At 39.4% G+C, this 20,537-nt stretch overlaps 2 protein-coding genes across 2 annotated transcripts in view; one reads left to right on the forward strand and one right to left on the reverse strand.

Annotated features, from left to right (window-relative positions):
- Positions 1 to 1,004: 1,004 nt before the first annotated feature.
- On the reverse strand, positions 1,005 to 14,847 carry LOC108546252 (collagen alpha-1(IV) chain). Its single transcript, XM_017898243.1, has 8 exons — positions 14,751 to 14,847; positions 13,461 to 13,545; positions 10,176 to 10,307; positions 8,315 to 8,407; positions 5,749 to 6,323; positions 3,481 to 3,520; positions 3,013 to 3,291; positions 1,005 to 2,116 (listed from the first exon to the last, which is right to left on the reverse strand). Exons 2-8 carry the CDS (start codon positions 13,540 to 13,542, stop codon positions 1,167 to 1,169), a joined length of 2,151 nt encoding a protein of 716 aa, XP_017753732.1. The 5' UTR covers positions 13,543 to 13,545; positions 14,751 to 14,847; the 3' UTR covers positions 1,005 to 1,166.
- A 24-nt stretch (positions 14,848 to 14,871) lies between these two features.
- The window catches only part of Stg-1 (stargazin related protein STG-1), a 52,116-nt gene continuing 46,450 nt past the window's right edge, over positions 14,872 to 20,537 (forward strand). Inside the window, exon 1 of the mRNA XM_017898255.1 lies at positions 14,872 to 14,953. Within this exon, the coding sequence (XP_017753744.1) occupies positions 14,872 to 14,953 (82 nt within the window). The remainder of the gene's footprint in view (positions 14,954 to 20,537) is intronic.

The following is a 20,537-nucleotide window of genomic DNA, read 5'->3' on the forward strand; positions in this document are numbered from 1 at the left end:
ATTTTTCATAGGAAAATAAAAATGAAAATTATCCATCAAAATTGCGAGTTCAATTAAACGAGTTTCCATTATTTCAATAAAATGTATCGAAATTAATTATTTAATTTAAAAATAGTTTATTGAATCTTGGAATTTTTCTCATCTTATATCGAGTGAATTTCTTAATTTTTTCGATTTGGAAAATTGAAAGATGATTTTTCGAAATAGATTAGTTACCTATTTGTCATGTTTGGAAAAATTTTTGAAATTTCTCTCCTACTGTTAAGTCTGCGTACTAGCATTGCGACAATCGATAAGGCACGTCTAGTGTAGCGAACGTGGTGTCTAACAAATTCTTTTCTATCTTTTCTTTCATTTGTTACAGAAAATACTGTATAATAATACTGAAATATAATAAAATAAAGAAAAGATTATATATAAAATTATATAAATTTTGCAGTAACATTTCATTATTAAATTTGAGTTTTTGAATATATTGGCGCTGTTAATTGATTTCAAAATAATAGCAGCTACTCTATGAGAATGATACAAATCGCAAATTATTATTATCTGCGACATAACGTAAAACTTTCACGAATATTATTCAGCCGGGAAACAAAAGATTCGAGAATATTGCCTGCATACTAGAATTTTCCGTTGGTTCACAGAGACACCTTCAGTTTCATAGCAACGATCGATCAGATGTTAAACATGCCTAAAATAGTTTGGTTAATTACGCAGGGACTTGTCCTCAAGCGACGTGTCATGAACACCCATTGCATGACAATTAAACAGAGCGTAAGAGGTTATTTAACAAACGTCTCTGCCGAGCACGAGCAGACAAAGTCATCTTCAGTTGCTTTCTTCTTTAATTATAAACAACTATAGTAAGAAGGACAACGCAAAATGTAACAACCTTAGCCTAGAAATGCACCAAAACCTGTACCAGCACGAGGCTACGGCTGCAACAAAAGTGCATCTCGTTAAAGAAATAAACGTCGACAAGGTAACAAATAAATCATACGTTTAGCTCAAGAATTTATTTCTACAATTTACCAATAGCTTCGCTTGACATAACTCAATATCAATTAACGTATCTGTTAGTATCGCCGCAAGCAGTAGCTACTACGATTAAGTATAACACGTATCAGATACCGTTAGATACCCGTTAGCTAAAAATTCTAAAGCTAATGTCTTCCTGTGACTTTATCTATGATCGCTTGAGTTAAAACCTTTCCAGCAAGATCTTTAGCAATATTAGTCAATTGATCCCCAAAGTTAGGTTTCCTAGTAGTTGGAGGATAATACCCTTGCTGATATCCTGGTGGATACCCTTGTGGATACCCTTGAGGCGGATATCCCTGCGGATAACCCTGCGGGTAACCCTGTGGATAGCCCTGTGGATAACCCTGTGGATATCCACCTTGGTTATACCCAGGATAGTTACCATACGGGTCAGACCGGCTAGGATATCCAGACTGTGACGGGTACCCAGAATTTTGACTCGGATAGCCGCTTCGACTAGCTTGGCCTTGACTAGCTTGCCCGGGATACCCAGCATTCACCGATTTAACATCGACCCTCCTAACGCTATCCTCGTTATTCGAAGAGCTACTGGGATAACCAGAGCTCGACGGGTATCCTTGAGAATTCGAGGAAGGATACGAGCTAGTAGGATAACCGGAACGCGATGGGTAACCAGATCCACCAGGGTACCCAGACTCTGATGGATAACCGGAAGAGCTTCTTGAAGGGTAGCCAGAGTCCGATGGATAGCCGGAATAACTCCTCGACGGATAACCGGAAGCAGACTCCGAAGGGTAACCAGAACTTCTCGAGGGATATCCTGGATAACCCGATGAACTACTTCTGGAAGGGTAACCAGAGTTCGAAGGATAACCCGAGCTAGACGGATAACCGGATGACCTGCTCGAGCTGTCAGCAGGCTTTGGCTGACTCTCTGAGGATGGATAACCACTTTTGGTAGAGTCGCTGCTAGGGTATCCGCTTCCAGAAGGGTATCCCGAGTGCTGGCTCTTAGTCGACTGGACGTCAGGTGCAGACTCCACTTCGCTGGCGCTACCCCGTTTTCTAAATATCCTGTTGTCCCCGTCGAACTCTGCGAACAATTCGTCATCTACCTCCTAATTCCTGAGAAATGTTCATTCCCGGACTGTGCCCCATGCCATGCCGAGTCCAACTCAATTGTCATCACTTCCGTGATGTTCGGCAAGCTTTGCAGTCGCAGTCCTGTATGCTACTGCCAATGCTTGAACAGCTTGTGTTGTTTCCATTAGTATGTTATTAAGGCTAATTGTATAATTACGAACGCAAATGTGTTTTGTCGTATTAATATCCTAATATCCGCCTATAATTTTTATTGCTCGTTTTGTTACTGTTTGGAAGCTAGAGGCTATGCGACTATAGTTAGGTTAGACCATGCAATTTCATATTTCTAGTGTTCCGTTTGTTAAAAGTGGCGTTGAATTAACGAAAATCAATGTGTGACGATAGATGATTCACATTTATGTGCGACAATTTCCTGAACAGAGTGAAAACATTAAACTCATTAGGTATATAACACTAAATTTATTAATCTAATTGACAACTCCTGCCTACAGTGTTATCTGTGTCTAATGAGATAAGTGCGTAATTAAGGAATCTTTGGAATCAGGTATGCCCGTGAAATGCTGAAGGATTACATATATTTAATACATCTGATTATTACATAGAAAAATATTTTAAATGCTCGTTAAGTACTGCGTGTAATGTCAGTATTCTATATATATATATGACACTGAGAAAGAAATCGCAGTTATGCATAAAACAATAAGACACTCGACCTTGTTAGAATACTCGATAAGATAAGAAAATGAATCAATTGGATATTAAGCTGTCAAACAAGAGATTGGAAAATGTACACGCCTCTTCTACACGTGTTTTGCTATAACTGCAGTTTCCAGATCAGAAGATAGAGTTTGGTCCTGAAGTCGCAAGTATAAGGCAAGTAATTCGCAGAAAATTCTGTTTAACCAGAAAATCTCCAGACTCTGTTTCCATGTTCATCGACGGAAGTGTGGCTAGTGTGATAACCACCGGCACCTGCCTGAATACGGCTCCTAGGAGTGGTTACACCATGAGATCCATAAATACGATCATTCCCGAACAAACGGCTAAAAATAGACCCATTTCCAATACTGTTTCTTGATCCCGAGTTACCGCTGACTCTTCCACCAAATCCGTTGGAAGTAGACCTTGGTGGCGGAGTGGGCGGAGTTGGCCTAATCTTGCCTGGTCTTCGTGTCGGATATGCTGTCAAATTGGAGAGTGGTAGTCATGCTTAAAAGTGAACGAAATTTCACTATCCGAGAGAATCATTTAAGAATTTCATTCTAACGAGGCGATCAAATATTACGTTACGTTAAATTATTACATATAGTACTCGTAACTTCTATTAAAGATAAGAGATACATACAAATTGTTAGTTAACGTTATTATTACATGCCGATGTTAAGATCAACGAGTAATCGTAGATATTTTTCTGAAGCATGCAATTTAATAATTATCTGATCTTCACTTTCAACTTCCACTCTTCAATTTGTCTTTTCCAGAGGGAAAAATATGAATGAAAGACGGCTAAAAAATATTTGTTATTTGCTGTTGCACAGATGCCACTTCCAGCTGAATTCTGCGGCTAAAATGTTAATGAACGCCAAGGGAGGAAAGGGGAAGAAATTGTAGCTGAAATTACGCGACATAAAGTAAAAGATAAGTGACTGTTTCGAAAAATACGCAAATAAAGAAGCAAATTATGCTAAAGCGAAATTAGAAGAAAAATAGGGATCTTAAAATAACGGTGAGTCGTGATTCTGAGAACGAATTCGTTCCAGAACGAAAGTGCGAGAGCGATATAAGGAGCAATGACAGAGACGCCGATAAAAGGAAAATGACGGTTTGTCAGCTAAGAACTGTGTGACCTACAAAGTACTTCTACGTCGCTGAAGTAGATAAGAGGTGTCAGGGTTCGACACGATAACGAGATCAGTCGGTGTTTGCTACGTCCACGAGAAATGAATTCTAGAGCGCAGTTCCCAGTCAACTGCAGCCTAATGTAACGAGAACGGATGACAGGTAGTTGCATTAAATCTAGCATGTTGGTAGAAATAGAATTACTTTTATTCCGAGGTTCGCACAATGGTGTCGATTGCGGTATAGGAACATTATAAATATATATTTCATGCAAACAGACATGTCGATATAACAGTTTTATTAACGCAAAAGGGAAAAGAATAATTCATCGGACGGCAAAAATACCTGTCTGTTCTGTTCGCATCGAAAACGTGTCATCGCGTTACCTAGCTGTGCAGCGTGGAAAAATATACCATACATGCACGCGAATAATTTTGCACTGTTCTTCAATGAAACGTATATATTAGCTAATTATCTTCACAATCGATTAAACCCCGTGCTATCAGGTACCAAGTTAATCGATTCATCGTGATCAGTATACTCGAGGAATTTGTCCGCTCAGGTACTTGATGATATGTCATTTCGTATTTTTCTGTATCATTGGAAGCAGATATTAAAAGGGCATATCGATGGAAGAACTGGGTCATCAAATACTCGAGTAAACTGTGAGTAAGGTGTACATACATCGAAAGGAAGAACTTTCATCTCGTACAGCATGCTTTTAATTAGTCTGTAGCGACCATCATTCTCACCCTTGCTGCTAGAAGGATTCCGCGAGAAAGTCCTCGGAAAACCTCCAAATCCTATATATATAATTTCCCAATAGTTATTCCTAGATATATAACCTCCCAATAGTATTCTAGTCTAAGGTAGGGCCTGCTAGGGTAGCCTTACTGATGAGTCCGCTAGCAGGCCCAGGACGAAACGCATCCCTTCCTTTTTGCTACTGTCCCTTCTAGCCACGCCATCACCACGGAGGATACCTGTGACCGAACCAGTCCTAAGACGACCCTGAGGGAGGACCCCTACAAGTCTAACGCATGTTTAGCATCCAACGTGTTTAAAAATCTTAATTCCTATGATTGCGACACCTAATTACCTTCCATGCATCTCCGTTTTAATCATAAGCGCGTCACGAAAGGACCAACATTGTGCTGAACGATATGGAAGGCACGTAATGCATTATGCAAATTATGACGTGGTAATTATAATTTTAACAGCGGATGTCTTATGAGAACAAGATAACGTGTCGAGCATTTGAAGACGGAAAAGAAGGATTAAGAAAAGACATTATTTTAAGCAATATTCGTTTGAAGCGCCTAATAATTTTGTTAATGCTTCCTTTCTACCCACACTAAGTGATAACTAATTATTAAATAAAAATATTCACGTATATTTCGTTTTTGGCATGAGACAAGAGACAGCGTTTCGCCACGCTCGAACGGTTAAAGTGATAGGAATGTAGAAAAATAAATTAGTAAGAGTAATGGACGTTAAATTATTTATACTCAACGAAAAAAAAAAAAAGAACAAAAAGAAATCTCCACAAATTATACGATAGACGAATCGTTGGCCATCGGGATAACCTCTTGGCATGCCAAACTCTAACATTACCTGCAGCTATTGGACGAAATCGGTGAGAATTTGCAATCTCTTTTCATTGTTACGTGTACAAAGAAATACAATAACACTACGATATCTCTATTTGCGAACGGTGGTCAGACGAACAAAAGTCTGCCGCGAGATTCTCTTCTATTACTTCGAGTCAGGTACGCCTGATCACGATCTGTTCACGAGTACCGCGACGTAGCTCGCTAAACAGATAATCGCTAAAGACGGAGACTGCATGATCGAGGCACTCCTCCGGTAACCGGAATAGGCGTTATTGTGGAGCATGCGATTCTGATTACGATTATTGCCGTAAGGATAATTCTGGTATCCGGGATACTGCTGTGGATATCCTGGCTGAGTTGGATAGCCAGGGTACGCGGGATACTGGCCAGACTGAGCAGGATAAGCGGGCTGTCCAGGCACCGGCATCCTGTTTTGCGTTGGATACGGCGGATATCCCAGATTCTGTTGCCGATTTTCTTGGTTCGTCGAGGGATAAGGCGGATAGCCGCTGTTAGGAACGCTTTTACCAACGGATGGTGGATATCCGCTGATACCACTGCTGTTACTGGGATAGGCTGGTACACCCCACGTCTTGCCGGAATTCACGTGATGACCTTCTGCTGGATCAGCAGGCTCCGGGGGTGGTGCATTAGCATTCGCGTAAGGGTTCGCATTGCTAGCGCTGTTGCTGGTCTTATCGAGCTTGTCGTTGGTGCTGGTTCGATATCCGTTTACGACAGAAACGCCAGCCGACTCGTATCCTGAAAAGATCGTCCCCTTCTGCGTCCGTATTTTATCTTCGGGATAATACCTCAAGCATGTCGAGGGGTTTCAAACGAAAGAAAGAACGGGAAAACACAATAGCAGTTTCATTCTAATACGTGGGAACTCTGGTTAAGGCCAACTACACGCATTCCGATTAAGAACCTTCCGTTGGAAATTGGGATTTCGGTGTGACTCGGTTTTAATGGAGTTAGCTGGGCGGGGGTGCTGCGAGAATTTCGAAAATTGTGCATGGTTACTTTCATCCACCGTTATGTACGCAGAAGTAATTGGAAAGCGTTAAAGGTGCTAGGTGGAAGGACATGCCACATGCTACCAGGCGATCAGGTGTCGTAGAAAAAAGAATTAGGAAAATTATCGGGGCCCCGTGCATAAAAGGTTTTCGGTTAACCTGTTCCACGAAATTACCCGTTATAGGCGAGGAAAGTTATACAGAGCGGTTGATAGATTAATATTTTAAAATATTATTCCACTTTCGTGGAACGAGAGAATTTTAACGTAACGTATAAAGCATACGCTCGAAGTCAATTTCCCCTGCAACTAGAACAATACACTTTTTCCTTCATATCGACAGGACGCTAAAAGTTTATACGTTCGAGAGCAATTTCTTCAAAATCCTATAACGTCATGCGAGTGTATACGCGTATCTATACGTTTGCGCGTAGGAAGACGATAATGGAAAGGTCGTGTTCGCAAAAGTTAAGAAAAGAAAAAATCTGCTGTACAGGTTCTTGGGGTTCGCGACCCCGCGTTACATCCCACTTTACACCCACGGATACGTTTCCAAAATTACCGAAATTCTATACTATTTTCCTCTCAGGGATTTCGTTTTACCTTCGAACCTTGGAGCTCGCAAATTCGTGGGAAATTTATCGTATCCAATCTTTACACCCTTACTTCGCACGCCAATGCGATATTTCGCGGTGAAAAGTACTTTTGTTTCAACGAGAAAATTATTTTTTAAATTATACCGAAAGAAATTATTCGTTATGTAGATTAATTTGAATTTATACGATACGAAAGATTTAAAAAGAAAGGACAACGATTCGTATGGAAGACCGGGCACGGTAATCAAGATCAAGTACACCGGAAGTTTTAATAAAACGTACACGTGACAATGTAATTTGCACTGGAAACGATTCGAAGGTACATATCCATATGAAGACCGTGTTATTACCGCTTCAATCACGTCTAGTTGCTACACGTGCGAGATTAAAGAGAAAAATTTTAAGGTGAGACACTCGAGCACCATGCTCCGTTATTTTGAGTTAATTAGAAAATCAGAAAATGAAAAAATAATTCCGCTGAAAAAATAATTTAACAGACATGCGAGTGTGCAAATAGGAAGAAAAGCCTGACAGATAGCTCTGCCATTCGTCATAACGGAGAGAGAATTACAATAGCTTAAAGTCCCATTAGCAAATATTGAAATTACTTAGCAAATTTGGTATGAATATGAGATTTTTTAATACGAAATTAATAAAAGATATCTGATAAAATTGTTTTCCACGATTCATAGCGTTCTGCATAATATTAATCTGCAATACGTTTAATAACGACGCTGTTCTAATCCAAAATACATATTTAAGTATAATGTACAGAGAGCGAATAATAATAGAAATGCAAAATAATGAAAACGAGGAAAATAAATGGGTAAATATAATTACGTTTCTATCTCGCTGAAGATTAATATCAATTTGTCCGAAAGCAGTTGCACATTTTCGGCAATTGAAAACGGAAAAAGTTTGAAACCAGTCATTCTGACTCGTTTGGTAACTCGAATGTTAAATCGAGTGGAACAATTTCGCCTACTATTGTATTCCTCCCTCGCATATGCGATTCGGTTTCATACATTTTGCTCGCCGTACAACTGCCATGCGCTAAAGTTTTCATGCTAGTCAACCAGCGTGCACGCATAATCAATCACGGTACTGGATAGACGAAAAACGAAAGAGTTTCAAACACTCACCGATTCCTGTTGATTTCTTCACGCATTTTGGCATGCCATTCTCGGTTTTGCAATATTCATTTTCGTCACACACGGTACTCGCGCAACTGGCCCCTACAAACAAAGAATACTAAGTATTCTTCCATCCACATTTTTATATACTATTAACCCTTTGCACTCGAGAGGCGCCCTTCAGTCGCCATTTGATAAAATTTCGAACATCAATAATAATTAATATGTCAAATTGAAGATAATGTAACGATGTGAGAGGAATCGAAATCAAATAATTCTACGTGTTAATTATTATAGATTTTTTATTTACTGCTCAAAAAAATATCGTCAGCTCTATAGTAGAAAATCTTTAAACTCCTATCCTTTTTTAGCCAAAAAATCGTCGAGTGCAAAGGGTTAATTCCAGTCGTATTATAATAACATTATAACAGTAACTGCACGTAACACACACGTTGAACTATGAAATATTGTGTATATCAAATACGAATTTTGAATATTAGTTGAAATGCGAAAATGGATATAACTATTGCATCTAATGTACATACAATTTAGCAAATTATTTAATAATAATTACATCGCAGCCAGACGCAATTGACTGACACAATTCATTTCGAATTTACTGATATATGAAAGCACTATTGACTAGTAATAACAAAGGGCTATTTATTAGCATTATCAATCATAAAGCGGGTAAATTTCGTATGCAGTCGATGGATAACTTATGCACAATAAATTAAAGTGTAATGAGCCTGTAATTGGCTAAAGAGAAATGGAACTATCGATAATTTATGTGTCGAAAGGAATGGAAACGTTTACGTTACACACGTCCTAATTCAAGATATAATAGGTTACAATTGATCAGCAACGTATTCCAAACGTTATCACATACGTCGATGGTAACGGTATTGTGCTCCAAAATAATTTCCATTAAAATTACGATAAATATGGATTATCGTGTACCGGTTTGCTCGATAAGTCGAAATAATTGAACATTGCGTTACATGATCTCGTTAGGTGATACCGTCATCGATAGATTATTATCTATATCTATACGATGTTACGTCAATGCGATACACACAGCTTAAATCAAAAATCGCATTAAATTTATATTCAAAATCATTGATTCGCGAGTATGCGAGATTGACACTGAAACTGCCGAATTAGGATAACTGCTGCGATATGTCGAACGTAAATAAGTATATTTAATCACGTTTCCATCCCCGTTTATTAATTTCCAAAAATTTTGAAAAATCAGGTTGAAAATAAGATACGTCTTAACGTATATACAAAAATCGATCAATTAGGAGAAATAGATATATTTTCAAGAGGTTCCGGAAATGTGTGAAGTGTTTATTTCACACGTTAGATAAAATTTAGGGGACCAGGAGGACCTGCAATCGCATACCCTTTTTTCCTTCATATTAGTTTTGGTCAGAATACTTGAAATATACCTTAGGAGAGAATAAAGATAATTATAAAATGCAGATAATTATTTCTCTTTATCCATAATCTCAATAAATAAAATATCCGAAACTATTTGTCTCGACACAATTCCAATGTTCATAAATTACTGCCGAATTAGGATAACTGCTGCGATATGTCGAAGGTAAATAAGTATATTTAACAACGTTTCTATCCACGTTTATTAATTTCCAAAAATTGGAAAAATAAAATATCCGAAACTACTTGTCTCGACAGATTTCCAATGTTGATAAATTACCAACGACAAGAAGCATCATAGAATCCCATTGATCGTTCGCCTAGATACCTTCTCCTGCAATTCCCCTCTCCCCTCGTCTCTCTCAAGCACTCGCCGACGAGACGAGACTCGAAAAATATATATTTATGGAAAGGTCAACAACATTCTTACCGCCTGGATGAGATTTTTCGCAAGTCGGATAAAGGCCGCATTTATCTCGTTGGTACAACGAGCAAGGATCCTCGGCCATCACGCAGACCTCGTCCCTCATGCAACCGATGTCCTTGCATGTCCTGCCGTACTCTGCGAAGCAGACAGAAACCATCTTGTGAGTTTTCGCTTAGTGGGGAAAGTTGGAGTAATAAGCCATGATCTCGCGATTGGATATGGTTCATTAAAAGTTCGCCTGGAGAAAGAGACGTGTCATAAATGAAATTTATATCGGGCACTCTGATACTCCTGGCCAAATGGGTCGTTCGGAAGCCTTAATTTCGGCTTGTGCGAACAGACTGCGTAAACGATGCGCAGTTGGCCGAGAAGTATCAACATTAAATATTTACATGATCGTAGTTTTACGACGAACCAGGCAAAAGTATCTTTCGTGGATCGTTAACGTTATTAGGCTTTATTGCTTCGCTCGAAGAAACGCGCAATCCCTTGGCCTGCTTGTTTGTACATTTATACATAGAGTGACGTTCGAGAGTGTAATACGTTGTGACACCAGGAAGGTAAAAAATATTTATTCCCAAGCTATTATTATCCAGATTGCTTTTTCATCGTCCAACGGTATTAACAACGTGGCTGTAGTGTCGAGACTTGTTTTAAGATCATACAGTCTTATATGACTAACCGTGTAACCCGAAACTATCAGAGGCAGTAAGTATATTTACGTTTTAAGTGACTTTAGCTCGATACTCTGCAACGCAAGTTAAATTCCTCTAAAACATCAAACAGAAGCTGAGCAACTGAGTAACTGAACCTGCTGTTTAGCGACTGCAACGCGATAAACAACTAAATACCTATCTCTGATCAATCCTGTAATTCTCCGTGCACATCCTTGACCGCAATTAATAATTACACGTCTACACCTACGTTCGAATTACACGCTCTCCGATATCGCGTTTCCGACTATATCGCTAAAGAAATGATCGAGCACGGTATAGAAATCACGTTGATCTAATTTGCAATTTCATTTGCAATTACACGATCTTGTAATTGTATCGACGAGACTCGACTTTTAATCCATATAACAGCGAGTATTATCCAGGAGAAAATGAACGGCGCTTCTCGTTCCACTGCGGCAGCAGAAAGGACGCGTTTCCCTATTTAACGAATAGCGTCGTGAAAGAAAGTTTCTTGCACTGAAAATACAACTTGCAGTGCACATTTACCTGACGTTATCCAACCAAGCCTCGCATCGGCGTAACGCTGCTAATCGTAATTCTATTCAAGCACCACAGCGTCATCCCCATATAACCCCATCGATTCTCAATTATCCAGCGGCGAGAGAAGGAGGAAGCCGGAAAGAGGAGTGAATGGAAGAGAGAGAAAGCGAAGCAGCTGCCGAGTTAACGCCCAGCTTCGTGTTATCCACCTCTGCCTACGTGTTGGAAGGGTAGGAAGAAATGGAATAAAAGGGTGCGCGCAGGCAGAAAGGGAATATTAAAACTAGGCTAATGATCCTCTCTCTAATTGTCCTTAAACGTTTATCATATTCAGGAATAGAAGGAGGGACTCGAACGGAGGACCCGTGGAAACAATGAGGGCATTGTAAGGATAAAAATGATCCTTGAACGATGCGTGGTGTTAGGTGATAACGCAAACGACGGACAGGGATGAAAAATCAATCGAGACTGAGCGAATAACGCGTTTCGATTAATCGTGTGTGCAACTGAAACGTGCATACGCGGTTATGGTAGTCACATTTTGCACGGACATCAATTCAACAGTAGCAATTAAGGTCAGGAAATTAATTATATCCATTTGCCGAAATGTATTGCAATTCTCGTGAAATAATAATACGCAGGTTCTTCTGCTCAACGAGTCGCAGAATGAGCGAAGAAACACACGTATACACGCACAAGATCGCTTTGTACTATTTTATAGCGATATTATAACGAATTTGACAAAACACGAAACGATGCAACTGTTGCGCAATTTCAATTAGCGCGCAATCAACATGTGCTTCCTCCGTTTGCAATAATCGCACGGATTATTTCCTTACTTTCCTATGATTGCCCGATTTTAATATCAAATTGCTAAAAAGCATTTAGGATTAACATTGATACGTTCTGTCAGGTGAATAATATTCCGTGCATTTCGCGCATGTTTCCGGCCAATGAATAATTACGGATAAAAAGTTTTTCATCTCGACAATTTCCAAATGATTTTCCAGATATTCATCGGCTAACATTTCATTAGAGTAACAAAAAGTTTCGCAGAAAAATCCAGCGAGAAGTTACGGAACAGTTTAAAAATTACTCCGACCAACTACACCCGTTTTTAACAGAAATTAAGTTTTTCAACTTTAACGCGACAACTTTCCTCGCGTTTCAAACTCGCTGTCGCGTAATTAATGAATGAAAAATATTCCGATTAATCTCTCTCGGCTACTTTACATGTATATCAATTATACGTGTATCTATTAACAAGCTATTTCATTTGGGAGAAAAATTGGTAAATGTCAAGGACGCAATTAATAAGATATCTTCGTTACTGAAGCGAATTCGAATATGCAAATGGACTGTTTCCAGCTCCCAACGAGCGCTATCGGATTACGTAAAGTCAGTACACCAAGATAATTCTCGTATGATAAACGAACACTATACGATACAGTTGTGATCTCATCTTGAAATTATAATACACCGAATGCCAGGAAAACAAATAACAAAATGGGGATTCGCTTGTATAAGCATTTGAAGAGAGTCGTTGTTAATATTCGCACAAAATATGAACAATTTCGAATGACTTCGAATAGATTCGAGATCGAACATACTGGTTTTTAAATCTTGGTTTCCATCGTGGTTTCCTCTTCCTGGTTTAACAAGATTAGGAAGAAGAAAAAGACCACGATTACCACGAAGGTCGACGTAATTACATTCGTCGAGTTAGAGATTAAAAACGATCATTTGTTTCCATTAAGCCCACTTAATCCCGATCAAACGAAACGATTGGCCATAGCAATTGAATTGTAATACCGAGATTTAAGCTGGATTATAATACTACAATCTGTAATTAGAAATTCAAATAATTATCGCGAATATACGATATCGAACGATTCCTTTTGCAATAACGACATGCTTGGAATTTTAATTGCTGTGATTCATACAAATGGTATCTCGTTACTTTATTCTTACTTTATCAGTTTTGAAAAATTGACCTGTGTTTTAGAAAATTAAATCAAAGGAACAAATTTGTAAGAAGTGATCTACTTTAAATTATTCGTTTTTCACTTACTGCTATAGGAGGCTGCATCGGGAATCGAAGAGATAAGTAAAACTGTTCCCAGTAGGACACCCAGTGCAGAACTGGAAAACATTTTCTGTAACAGAAAATATTCATTTTTATAATCAACGTTTACGTGCATCCCCTTTCCTGCTAAATAATTTTTGCATTCAATTTAATTGTTATTAAAATTAATGAATATTGCGCTCATTCGAATTCAATTACATTTGTAATTCCGTGGGACAAGTATTCATAAAATATAGAATGCCAAATGATGGAACGAAAATCAAATTTTTAATTCATTTGGGAGTACGTATCTGCAGTACAATATGCATAAAACAACATGAAGAATATATACGGATCATATGGACATTGCAATTATAATATGCAATATTTTATAGAGTCGATTTCTCACTACATATCGGTCAGAGAAAAATAAACATCACGCGACATACTTCTGTGTGTTTATATTTGAGATAAGTATGTACCTTTGAAATATCAAATATGTAATATTAATTAATAGAAACACGCAATTATACGGATATACACATAGCATAAAGTAAATCCAATTATAACATTTTTTTTAAATATATATGAATTTTCATAAATATTTAAAAATATCATAAATCGATTTGCACATGATACGCACATTTTAAATATGGAAAATATTTTAAACGAAACAGCGAGAAATCGTACTCCAAATTATCTATACTAAGAAACGCCAAATAAGGAAAAAATTGTACACACTGATAAACATCAAATGAAAATATGACGAAAATAAATTACAACGTCAGAAGATACTTGTAAAATAAATATGATAATAATAAACGAATCCAATACGTGAATCACGAAAACGAATAATGAAAATTAAATTCGTTTAAAACTTGAGTTGAAATTGCGATGCATATAGTCAGTCGTGCAAGTGTCTCTGTCCCTCGTCTGTCCTTGTCTCTCACTTCCTAACCTCACTCGTCATTCCTACGTTTGCACGAGTACAGCTAACCTCAAACGCGCCCAACGCTTCGTAGTAACAAATGTCGTATATATATCTCGAGCGTGAACAATAATCGACTGAAATTGCTAGTAATTCAAATATCTAACACTGAACAACATTTGCGACACGGAATTGACGATCATTCAATGCAGTGACCTTGAGCAATCACAGGGAAATCGTAAATTGCGTCGTTCCTTGCAACCAGCTATTTCACTTTACACTGTCCTTTATATACGAATAATCGAGACGTAAACACTTCTGAGAGACGTACAGCAATAATATTATACCAATAAACGATGCAAAATTACCTAAAGGATTTCACTCACTACAGTTGCAAACGTCTACTCCAATACGTCGTCAGTATAACACTGAACATTCGCTGAAACGCTGTGCCGTTACTGACCAGACGTTGGCGTGAGTCGGACAAAGATGAAGTCGCACGCGAGGGACAAGGAGAGCGATAGATACCGAAAAAGAGAAGTGACATGGCGCGAATATGACGTAAAAGGAAGTAGAATACTATGTTGAGCGTAAATAATCGCTTTAATCACCAGAAAAAATAAAAAAAATGCGGTCTTTGAAGCGGAGCTTCGTTTCGCTTTCGCGAATAACCTCAAAAAGTGGCGATAAAAGTATAATGCGATTTTCTGCAATCATAAAACTACTTCGAGGATATTAATTTAAAACTCGTTAAATTTACCCCGCCATTTTTGCTCATCAGAGAAAAATTTATAGATTGGAAAAATTTCAATAGGAAAACTTGCGAAAAATAATTTTAAAAATCAAACAGAAGTTAATATCGATACAAAATTCGAGGTAGAGACTGAATCATATAGTTCAGCATTGCAATTCCATGATGTCACTATCTCGTTAAGTAGTTGGTAACGAAGTTTTCTTAAACAAAGCATGGACAAAGAAATACTTCCCGTTTCATAAAAAATTCCATTTTTAAACTCTCATAGCATGCAAAATATTGAAAAACTTTTTAATATTTTTAAATAACGAACACGATATATATTCCTTTTATATTTTCCGCAATTTTCTAATCTCATAATTATTGCTTAATGAAATAACAAGTTCTTATGCAATTTGAAATCGTATCCCATTACGAAGCGACATTGTTGTGTAATCCATCGCACGTTAAAGTGCCATAATTACCTATTTTATAGAGAAGTTTATCCTATAGCACGTACCGTCAAGAATTTAATATCTATTTAGCGTATGAAAATTAATTCATCATACAGCAGCGCATCTTTTGAAGTTGTCATTATGTAACAAACGATATGGGAATGCAATAGAGAAAGAAAAATGCGAAAAATTGCCTTATCTCGGTCACTATCACGCATATTAATCGTGGATCAAAGTCTGATCGCAACATTTACAATTTATTCTCCTATTAAATATAATCTACGTATATTAATATTTCCACATATTTATCTGCAACTTCTCGTTCGTTTAATCTCTGCGATCGTACAGCACAATTAAAAGCATCGTGCGTTGTAAATAATTTTGCTCCAACGTCTCTTTTATTCTACTTCCTTTTATTTTCCTTGTTCGCTCGTTGGTCTATCATTTCGCCTTCGTGATTTCATATCGGTGTCTGCGAAGAATAAGCTCGTGGACGAGAATCCGCTGGTATCTCACGCGTCAAACTGTGTTTGTCTCGAGGGATAATCTTCCGGCATTCTCCGACTTCTTCGCGTTTATATACTGTAATACTCGCTAAACAGAAACATTAAAATTGTAGTATCGTTATTTTAAAGAGCTCGTAAAGGAAGAAATAGCAAATAGGAACTAGGCACAAAGGAAGACCTTCCGATGACATAAAAATGGTCGAGTTAATCATGGTTGGCTCTGAACAAGGGACGGCGTGTCCAGATTACTAGGAAAAGGTAGGAACGAGAATATCAAAAGACAGAAGTGCATTCAATATTCTTATTATACCATAAATAGAAAGAGGACTGTGAGAATTATATCGATTCGAATATTAGCTGGCATTTGTTATTACCATTAATTTGAATGAACTCTATTTACCACCAAATAAATTTCAACGAGTATTTCGCGTCACTGAAGATTGATATGACATTTCACGATGGCTTTCAGGGTATTTAACGTTGAAATTACTGTTATTCGCAACTATTTGTTGTATACTTATATTAATGTGCCACGGTGTAATTACAGTATCAAAAGTTCGTAACGAGTAAGGCGGAGAAGTCGGAAGGTGTACTTAAGGAATTTATTAAGGAAACGGTTAGTAACGATCACGAAAGTCACGAAAATCAAATGTACAAAACCTGAAACGTTCCTCTTTCATGCGACTAGAAGGTTCTTCGAATGGCGACCTGAACTTTGCTCCTTCTAAATGAGCTTGGAATTTAATATCGAGAGCCGAACCGAGTCCCTCCATCGATGATAAATATCTCCATTTATTCGCCTAACTTTTACGTCTTCCACCATACTCGCAGTCCCTTTAAGTCAACGCAAATCTCGCCTCTGATTTATCAACCCCTTGGAACCGCAATAGCCCGAATAATAATGGAAGAAAATATTTTCAGCGTGATCAAATGTAGCTCTCCCCAGTGGATCCTCAGATCGTGCAACTTGCCAGCTAACACGTCCCGTGAAAAACGATTTACGTCAAGCTTTCATCCGACTGTCCGCTACATTTCCAAACTCGCCTCTACAGTTTCCGCAGTCACGTTTGCCGAGAAATCTCATCGACAAGGAGTTCCGTCAAACCCTCACGTGTCGGAACGTTTCATCCACGTAGAAGATCCCTCTGCGTTGGTCCGTGCTCTTCAATGGCAGGATGTTCGATCTGGAGACTGCGCAGAGGTGCTCCTAGTTCGACACTGGGGATAGAAACCTTGTATGGAGGGAATCCGGGGGTACTTTCGTAGAAACCCTTTTGCAGGATGAACGCTTTGGTGGTGGTTACCCTCACAGTCACGCGCACTGAGGTCGTTTCCCTTTCCTCTTACCCTCCACATGTACAACCTCACGCATGCTACTAAAATACACCCTCTCTGTCTTTTTTCATTGTTTCCTTTCAGTCGCACGTTTGCTCACTGTACACGCTCTCCCTTTCCATCCTTCCATCCAATAGATTTCATATCACGGAGCTTGCCACGTATCATCTTCTGCACTCATCCGCGCGGCTGCATAAAAACCACGAGATCTCGTCTCTCTTCCTCTCGTCAATCCTTTCTAAGAAATTACGAGTAGCATTCGGAATCTCCTTTACGATTCATCCTATGTTTTAAACTTCATCCTCTCTCCTACGTCTGGTTAAACATTTCTCGATACTTTTTGTTTCCTCTACCTCGTATCTCGAACCGGTATTTCCTTCGAAACATACACACGAGCCGATCTACCTTCCGCTCGCCCTATTCCGCGTTTTACTTTCAAAGATTACTTTCAACCCTGTCGTTTTCCCTTTTCTCTTTTTCCCCATCGCTAATCTCTCCTTTGCGATACCCTCCACCGGCAACTCGGGAGAATACGTTCTCTTCCCGCCGGTGAAAAATAGCAACATTCCGCTGTAGTTACTACTCTCTACGTTATTTTCCCCCAGCCGCTTCCGAATGTTGAAATTATCACTTTCCGCGCTTACGGTAGCGGACGTTAGGGGTGACAAAGTGGATCAGCGATGGTCCAAATGCCTTCCATATCCTTTGCGCTTCTTCTTCCGAGATTTCGCTGCGTTTCTCCCGCGTGTATGCGCGCGCGTCGCGCCGCGCTTTCGAGAGGGTGCTGCGCGGTCGACGGGCGTCGTCCGGTAGTCGAATTCGTCGCTTCCTCCAGGTAGGTGCGCTCGTTCACCCAGTGACGAACCAACGCTCATTCCTCCGCGATCCTTTAAAATCTCCACGGAGGACCGTCGGCCGTGGGGTGGGGGTGTGCACCCCGTTTTCTTCTCGAACGAGCATTCAGTGTTGCTTCGCGGTGCACGAGTTCGCGTTAACGATCGAGGAAGCGCGGTACTGCGAGTGTCGCAGCGCCGTGTGGACTCTGCTGCAGTCAGTGATCGTGGAGGGTACTGAGAGCAAAGGGGTGAGAGAAAAGGGATGATCGTAGGTGCGCGCGCGAGAGAGCATCTTACGGCTCCTCGTGAAGAGGCTGCTTCCTGGGGAAGGAACTGAGGACAGTGTACCGATCGGTTGTACAGGCCCGTCGAGGAACTTCAGGTATGTTTGAGGAACACCGCTAGCAATCGAAAGCCACGATAGAGCTACGAGTATGTTGATCTTTCGCCGATCGTCTTCCACTTTTCCCCCAGATTTTTCTCGCAATCCTCCGGATAGGTCACCGTTTCCTCTCTGTAAGCGGATAGAACGCGTGCACGGTGTTAAAATGTAGGTTAGAATTAAAACTACCGACGCGTGCCACCGCTTTTTCCCACTCGTTTTTCCACGCTTTATTTTCTTCCAGAGTTTTTAGTCGCCACGAACCGCTTCAGCGAACGCCGACTGAATAAATACGGCTTCCCGTGTAAACGTTGCAAGGTAGGTTTAGCGTTGTACGAACGGTGTTTAAGTGACTGCTTTCGGCTTTTTCTTCTCTCTCGTCCCTTCCCGTGCAACTTTCTTCCCCGGCGCGGCTCTTGTCGTTTCTTCCTTTCCAATGTATTCGAGAATTGTTTCGAATAGAGGCACGGTGCAAAGCGAATTATCAATGGAATTTGTTCGCCGTTCCTTTACATCGCTTATTTCCCTTGCCGGTTTTTCACGTGCCGGAGTATTTTCTTGAAATTCTCGTGGGACAAGTTCCCGACGCCTGTTACCGTCAAGGTGCGGTAAATCAAGTCAGCGATATCGATAATTTCAGCGTGATATGTGAGCCCTATGATATACTGCAAATGGATTTTCGTCGAGGTATTTCAATTGGTATTACTGGAACGCTGCGACTTTTAAAACTCGCCGATTGTCGAACTTCGGGTTTCATTGTCACTCGCAGGTGGTTTCCTTCTTCCTTTTACGCATTTCAAAGTAGAGAGGAAGTTTTCTGGTACACAATCTTATGCGGATCTTCCTCTTTCTCTTCCACGCGAAACTTTGCGAATTTTATTCAAGATTCCGGAATAAAATGTCCTTCCACGCAGTTATTCAAATTATCTTATTTAATATCCCCGGCGATCCCAGCCCTCGTGTAATATCCTTTTCAGAGTTGCGCGATAACAAATCGTAGGTAAATGATAATAACGTTTTCGAATCTTCGACCACGTCGGTCGGTTTCGAATGATTTCCAGCTACAAACAGATACGCTTTTTACAAGAGGAAAACGTATTTATCTGAGAGCGTTATCAATTATTCCGGCGTTGAACATGCATCGTCGCCACACGCGATCCGTATTGCTGAAAATCTAAAGCACGAAAGAATAAACAAATTGTGCAAATAAATTGCGAATTGATCCGCGAGTAAACGAAACAATAAAATCATTTTATTGTCACCGATTTCGAGTTCTTGAATAAAGAAACCGACAGCAAACAGGGGAAGGGAATTAAAAAATCGAGGGAAAATAGCCATGTGTGATCGAACAAATTGAGTTAGTTGGATAATGCATGCGTTTCGATCGATTATTTTAATTTTCGATGCGATGATGTGCGATGTAAATAACAGAAGTACATGGACCACGAACCATTTATACGGCATCTGTATGATCTATACGAACGGTCACTTTGTCCATTAACGAAAGATCGTGCCTCTTCATTTTGGGTTTGTCAGCTAACAGATCAAAGGATTTGGTGCAAGTTCCTCGACTATAAAGGACTTTGGACAAGGCTCCAGTGGTCAGACTTCCTGCGACGAAACTTCTTTGAATATTCAGTATTGGTCTTCCATCCCTCGCGTCTAAAAAATACATGTTGATGAAATTTGCAATCTTCCAACGGCTAAAAAATATTCGCAATATTTCCAGATCCCTCGTTTCGTTTAATCATTTATGCAAACACACAAATCACGAAGCTTGCGACCTAGACGAATTTGTAAAGTTGTGCAAAGGTTGGGTTAAAAGATTAAGTTAACGAATGATTCTGGAATTTAATAACATAAATTTTCAAAGAAAAATGCAGTATAAATTTAGCAGCAACGTCAAAA

Source organism: Eufriesea mexicana, unplaced genomic scaffold, assembly GCF_001483705.2.
Source record: "Eufriesea mexicana isolate 0111107269 unplaced genomic scaffold, ASM148370v2 scaffold4744748174, whole genome shotgun sequence".
Lineage (NCBI taxonomy): Eukaryota > Metazoa > Arthropoda > Insecta > Hymenoptera > Apidae > Eufriesea > Eufriesea mexicana.

Bases quoted from the DNA above. Each gene is read 5' to 3' on its own strand.
- LOC108546252 (XM_017898243.1), bottom strand. From the start codon at position 13,542: ATGTTTTCCAGTTCTGCACTGGGTGTCCTACTGGGAACAGTTTTACTT. The intron at 10,308-13,460 runs GTAAGTGAAAAA...TCTGCTTCGCAG, and splicing joins CGATGCAGCCTCCTATAGCA to AGTACGGCAGGACATGCAAG. The intron at 3,292-3,480 runs GTAATAATAACG...CCAATTTGACAG, and splicing joins GTTGATCTTAACATCGGCAT to CATATCCGACACGAAGACCA.